Source organism: Cynara cardunculus, assembly GCF_001531365.2.
Source record: "Cynara cardunculus var. scolymus isolate 2C chromosome LG 1, CcrdV1, whole genome shotgun sequence".
NCBI classification, from domain to species: domain Eukaryota; kingdom Viridiplantae; phylum Streptophyta; class Magnoliopsida; order Asterales; family Asteraceae; genus Cynara; species Cynara cardunculus.
The window spans coordinates 26943791-26950821 of NC_037528.1; the positions used below are offsets into that span (position 1 = coordinate 26943791).

General features: G+C 27.9%; 1 protein-coding gene across 2 annotated transcripts in view; it reads right to left on the reverse strand.

Annotated features, from left to right (window-relative positions):
- LOC112518863 (protein CLT1, chloroplastic-like) overlaps positions 1 to 2128 on the reverse strand; it is a 15031-nt gene extending 12903 nt beyond the window's left edge. For both annotated transcript variants that reach the window (XR_003069870.1, XM_025126641.1), the window contains exon 1: positions 1488 to 2128. Coding sequence is in view for 1 of the 2 variants with exons in the window: in XM_025126641.1 (XP_024982409.1) it covers positions 1488 to 1960 (473 nt within the window). In the remaining variant the exon portion in view is untranslated. The remainder of the gene's footprint in view (positions 1 to 1487) is intronic.
- Between the last annotated feature and the right edge of the window lie 4903 nt (positions 2129 to 7031).

The window sequence follows — 7031 nt, forward strand, 5'->3', positions numbered from 1 at the left end:
TAATTTATATTAATTAAAATATAATATAAATAAATAAAAAACAGAAAATAAAATAAATAATATATATTAATTAATAATTTTCTTTAAATAATAATAAAATAAAAACTAATAATAATAAAAAGATAAAAAAAACACAAAAAAAAAACATAAAACAAATTATTTGAAGACTAATTAAGGGTGCCAATGATAACTTATAAGAATGCCATTAGCCTCCCCTTTGCATAAGATAGAGTTGCAGAAGTTTAGGTTCATTGAGATGGTCCCTGTTTTGCCTCAATCAGTGAGATTGTGGAAGACGCTGGGGCACGCCTTACAAGGAAACTATATGCCAAGCCCCAAGGTGGTCGATGTCAATCAGATATTTTATTTTTGTTTACAATATATATATATATATATATATATATACACATGGAGGGAGAGACCGGGTTTCATACTAAAATAATACATATTTAGAAGAAAAAAAAATTAAGAGAATAGCTTAATCACATGTGATTTTTATATTAATATCATTTATAAAATCATATTTGATTCATGCAACATTGTCATATGACTTTGTCATGCGGTCATAGAGTCACCTGCACACCTTTTTTGCCATTAATGTAAAATTACATATTATTTTGTATTTGTTTCGGTCATTCTTGTATTTTCTTAAATATATACCATTCTCGTATAAAGCTACTTACGAAGCATTAAAAAGTTAACAAAATCGTAATGAATATATACAATATAGGTGATTGGATTCTGGGTAAATACAAGATCCAGCTTAAATTTTCCATATATATGTGTCTTAATAACAATAATAAACATCTTAATGTATTAAAATTTTAATCCATATATATATATATATATATATATATATATTAAAAAAAGTTATAAAAACTTAATATTATATTAATATATATGCCCAATATTTTTTATCTTCGTTTTTTACAAGACTATAATGTTTTCGTGAGCGTCAATTTTTTTTTTCACTTAAGGTCTCGCAACAAAACAGTACAAATGTTAAAGAAAATATGAACCTCCACGGTAAAAACAACGATAAAGGTTATTATCATAATGGCGGTGAACAGTGTGTACATGGGTTGTGGACTCAGTGGTGGGTGGGTGGCAGAAACGTGTGGTGATAAAAGAAGATGATCTTGTACTTAATTTAGTTAATTGAAAATCAGGTATCTTAATCATCAAAAATATCATCAATTTGTGAGAGAATCTAATCATCTTTTTTGAAAGGAAGAATCCGATATCTTAATCACCAAATTTTTAATCACTAATTTGGTTCTTAGTTATATGGGATTCGCCTCTATTAATACAAATTTTCATCTCATTAAAATATTAATATGCATCAGAAAGATAAAAATAAAAATTACAGCAAAGGAAACACGACGAAGGAAAGCATGTTCAAAGATACCGATTTGTTGTGTGTGTATGTGTGTGTGTGTGTGTGTGTGTGAGAGAGAGAGAGAGAGAGAGGAGTTGGTTTGTGTTACCCGAAAGTGGCGAGCTGAGCCAAGAAAAATGGGTACTGCTTCAAAGGAACCAAAGCTAGCTTATACAGCACCCGATTCCCTACTCCCAAACCCATCGTAACAACCGCCGCCACTGCGACCTCCGCCCTCCTCTTCCTCCTCCTCCTCCTATCGCCGTCGTCATTTTCCACCACATCCTTCCGATTGTCATCTTCCACAACCTCCGGCTTATCCTGTAAAGCGTACGAACAAACCGTACTACTCGATTTCCTCTTATCCTCTCCTCCATCCTCCTCCAATCGTTGCACCGCCGTGACCGCCTCGATCAACCACCGCCGATTATTCGTTGTCAAAACGATGCCTCCTTTTCGCCATTGATTTGAATTGGGGAGGAATTGTGATTCAGAGGCTTGTCGTCGTCGGTTCCACTTGGCTTGTATATTGAAATTGACGTCCGTTGATAAGGCGGAGATCCGGTGACAGGAAGCCGCCATTAACAGTAACAGTGGTGAAGGAATTATTAATAAACAAAATGAAGGGGGATCGGAAGAGAAGGGAGAAATGAATATCTGACGTGGGTCAGAGGAGACCGTCGCCGTCTCTCAATTTTCCTCCATTCTTTAATCCGAATGAAAAACTTTTTATGAAATTGAAAGTTTCCCATCACAATGTTGAATGTTCTACTATTTTATTACCTTTTTTTTCGAGAGAGAGTAAATTACAATTTTGGTCCCTATGGTTTACCAATTGTAATGGTCTTGTCTTTTATTACCTTTGTTTTTTTCAAGAGAGTAAATTACAATTTTGGTCCCTATGGTTTACCAATTGTAATGGTCTTGTCATTACGGTTTTGATTAACTATCATGATTTACAAAAACGGTCGGCCCTTTATTTAATTGATGCTAATTGACGATTGAGAAGTTTGAAACGTATGTAACTTAGTTGAGGAGTTTGGTTTAGTGAAGGAGACCATTTAGGGTGGGTCGAAGAAGGGGGACGAGTTTCGATTGGAAAGGGGGTACATCGAAAAAGATGGGAAGATGAGGGGAGAGGAGGTAACTTCAGGTAGATGCTCTTGTTGTAGATTAATTTTGATGACAAAGTATCGTGTGAGAAGAAGAATTAAGATGACAAGTGTAAGAAAAGATCTGGATTCTTGATCATCTTTAATCTCAGACCCATTCATGAATCGTTTTTGATACGAGGATTCATTCGGTGCATCTTATCTCGGTATATCTCATCCTAATATGCATTCAATGGTGAAAATCATTTTTACGCTTCTCATTTTAACTCTCATTCTCACTGGAGGTCACCCGAGTTTGATTTAGTAAAGATAGAGATATGGGGGTGGGTCGGTATGTACACCATGATGGGAGATGAGTTATGATTGGAGAATAGGGGCGAGGTTCTCGGTAAATACGGTTTTATGTCATTTGTGTGTCTATTTGTATGTGTAAATGTATAATCATATAATTAATATAAATTAATCAATTAATTTTATTATAAAATAAAACGAAAGAAAAATATAAAAATAACTAAAATACCTTTCATTTAACAAATTTTTAACGGTATTAGAAGAAATAATCAAATCTAAACATTTTTAGAAACTATGTTGATCAACTTGTAGTTTCAAAATTGTAGAAATAAAAACCATTATAATCAGCAAACTACAGGGACCAGATTTGTAGTTTACTAAAAAAAATTCTTTACTCTTATAATATTCTTAGAACAATTACAATTGTAATTATAAATTTTTTAACATTTTCTCACGTGTCTACTTTATAAAACCAAGTGACATGCATGTTTAAATACAAAATAACCATTCAACACTTTAAAACAGTCGCATATTATATAAAAAGGAAAAGTTTAAAAAAATTTAATAGACTTTAGTATTTGAAATGATTAAGTTTTTGAACAATTTTTGGAACAAAAGAAGTCCTTGGACATTCCAAAACATGTTAAATAACTCATTGTACTTTCTAAAACCTGTTACATACATCCTTATAACCTATACAACTGCTTAATATGATAAAATAATGGAAAAAGTCCGAAAAAAAACCATGAACATTCATATTTTGAACGGTTAAGTCCCTAAACATTTTTTGAACTAAAAAATATTTAGATTTATAAAATTAAACAAATATTTTAAAGTACTTACATTTACAGAAAAATATTTACATTTAAAAAATATTTTTAATTTATTTAATTAAAATAAATTCCATAAGTAATCATTTTTAAATTTTTTTATTTTTTTAATTTGGAWAATCATATACAAAATATATATATTTTTTTTAAATCATAGACATAATATCTTTTATTTTTAATTAAAATAAATTTCATCAATAATCTTTTTAAATGTAAGTATTTTTTTATATTTGTTTTATTTTATATAATGTATGTATTTTTTGGTTCAAAAAATGTTTAGGGACTTTATCGTTCAAAATATGAATGTTCATTGATTTTTTTCATGTTTTTTTCTATTATTTTACTGCGTTAATTAGTTTTATAAGTCATAAGGATATATCTAACAGGTTTTAGAAAGTCCAAGAAGTTGTTTAACATGTTTTGAAATGTTCAATGACTTATTTGTTCCAAAAAATTATCCAAATACTTAATTATTTCAAACACTAAAATCTATTGAGTTTTTTTAAACTTTTTTCCTATATAAAATTAAGGATTAATTGAAAACTACCTTACACTTTCAACTGAAGCATCATAATTATTTTGTATTTCTCATGTTACATCAAAATGAGACATCTCGTTATGTTTTACACATATACTTTTCATATTATTAAATATTTAAATATAAATACAACTTTTTAAAACTACATATTAAAAAATTAATTATCAACTAATAGACATATTTCAAATATATAATAAGCAATGATCTTTATTAATAAATCAAAATACCCCAACAAACTGATAACCAACGAGAAATATTTTTTTCACTCAAATAAGAAATAATAATTATTAATAAAAAAGGTTACTTATGCTTTAAAATGCGTCGATAAATGAAAAAGTTATGTTTTTTTTCCGTTGTACTGTTCCAACTCTATTCAGCTTTTATTTGATCAAGGACATGATGAATATATCTACTCTATAATAGATAACTTATATTATTTACAATGTAAAGTTATCATATGTTTTTAAAAATAAATAAACAACATAATTTAATTAAAAAATTTAGTATGATTGATCAAATATAAAAATATCCATATAAAAATATCCATAATAAAAGGAAATACTAGAAAGATGTGTGAATCGTAATCAAAATTACTAATTTGAAGTAGGATTGGGTGTCGTGAGAAGAAAAGTTATGGTGAGAAGGGTAAGAAAGAAGCTAGATATTCGGATCAATCTTAATTGAAAATCAACAATAATAAGATACGTCAATATGCACTATGAAATTAAAAGTGATAGATGATGAACATCCCTTATTACGTTTTTCACATTAATTTTTTTTTTTCGTACGATTTGTAGTGTTTTGAAATAAAAGTACTAATAGGGTGTTTGAGATTGCTAATTTGAAACAAATTATGTTTTTCTACAAAAGTGTTTATCAACTTATGATAAGTTAGAAGGGTTTAACTTCTTCAAAAACTCATTATTACCGGTATAAATTATTTATCCAAATACTCAAAAATACTTATTAACGCCGTAATAAGTCAATAAATTATTTTTTATAAGTAATCCCTTTTAACACTTTTAGAAGGGTTGAAAATAAAATAGAATAAAGAATGTCAAGCAAAATGGTTATAGAATAAAGCGGTCTGCAAAAATGCACGTTCTGAGGTGAGACTTAGAGTTGAGAGGAAGGAAAATAAAATTTTAATGGAAATGGTGGGGGTTCCGTCTCAATGCTTCTCTCTCTCAAAAATAGTGTTTTTGTTGGGCAATACCTCATCTTCTTCTAGTAATCTTTATATTTTATGATTTTAAATTTTGAAGTAGAGAGGATAAATAGAGAAATTAGTTTAAATGATATTTTTTATTTGAATTGATTTTCTAACAATTTTTTTCTGTTTTAATTCAAATGTTACTATATTCGTAATATCCAGATTCATAATATTGCGAGTATAGCTAAAAGACAAAAAAAAGATCAAATTCAACCAGTTCACCGTTACACTTACGGATCTGGCCTTCATGATTGTATATCTGTGTTGAATTTGATTTTTTTTTTTTGCCTTAAGCTAGGTCAACCATGTATATTGTAGAAGTAACGACATTTTGGTCAACCAGGAAAAAAAATGGTTAGAAAACCATTTTGAATGAGGGAAATGGTCATTTAACTCAAGGACTCGGATAAATATTATATTATCTGAATAAAAATATTGGTATATAAACTCTCTTGAATGATATGTTAGAAGGAAAGTTATTGTGAGAAACGTAAGAAGAAATCTGAATGTTTGATCACTTTTAATCTTATGCTCACTCATTAATTACGCTTTATGCTCACTCATTAATTGCGTTTTAGAAGGGAATTAATCCGTTGTATCTCGGTGCATCTCATTAGTGTTAGACATTCAATTATGATTGATACAAAGACGAAGATCTCTTCTTACGTTTTTCGCCATAATTTTTCTTCTCACCAAAACTCAACCCTATAAACTTTAAAATGAAATTCAACTTTGGTTTTATGTGGTTTGCTAAAAAATTTGGGATTAGATTTCTACAATTTTTTACTTGAGGAAAATTTTTGTTGTATACAAAACTATTTGGTTTTGATCCCTTGGCTTTCAACAAACACCATTAAAAATATCCTTTATATTGTAGATGTTTTTTATTTTTCTTCAATAAATAAATAAATAAATATGATATATATTTATGGTCTCAAATCATTTGATTTGATAATCTATATTATATTATATATGGCATTTGCCAAAAACTCTTAAAAACCATTTTTTATGCATGAAGTACTGTTTATTGATGCATATTACTTAAAATTTAAGATTACAAGTAAATTTGCATAAGTACAACTTATTAAAACTTCATTTTTAAATTCGTATAACTAACTGCAGATAAATATAATCAAATAATATTCATTTTAAATAGATAAAATTAAAATATAATTAGGATAATCATTGAATTATAACTGAATCATTATATTTATAAAAATTATATTGTTAAGTTAAAAATAAATTACTTCTTTATTTGACCTAAATTAAATTATAATAAAAAATTGAATTAAGAAATTGTACAAAAAAGTGAAAACTTTTAAATAGTTAATTTGATATTAATATCGATATATTTTTTCAAACTTTTATGATATTTTCAAATGTATTTTTATTCAAAAGTAAAAACATTATTTTCCTCAAAACCACATAAACCATATTATACAACAAAAACAAAAAAAACATTAAAATGAAGATGTATCTTGTTGCATTGTGCGGATACCCTTCTAGTTATACAAAATACACCTGATAAAATACTTGAAGAAGATTTAGAATTTTTGTCTTAAATTTGAAATACAAATTAAGGATCATATTTTAGCTATTTTGGATTTGTATAAAGGTTGGAATCTGAAACGTATCAGGATTCGGAAATCTTCAAGATCCTAAATACATT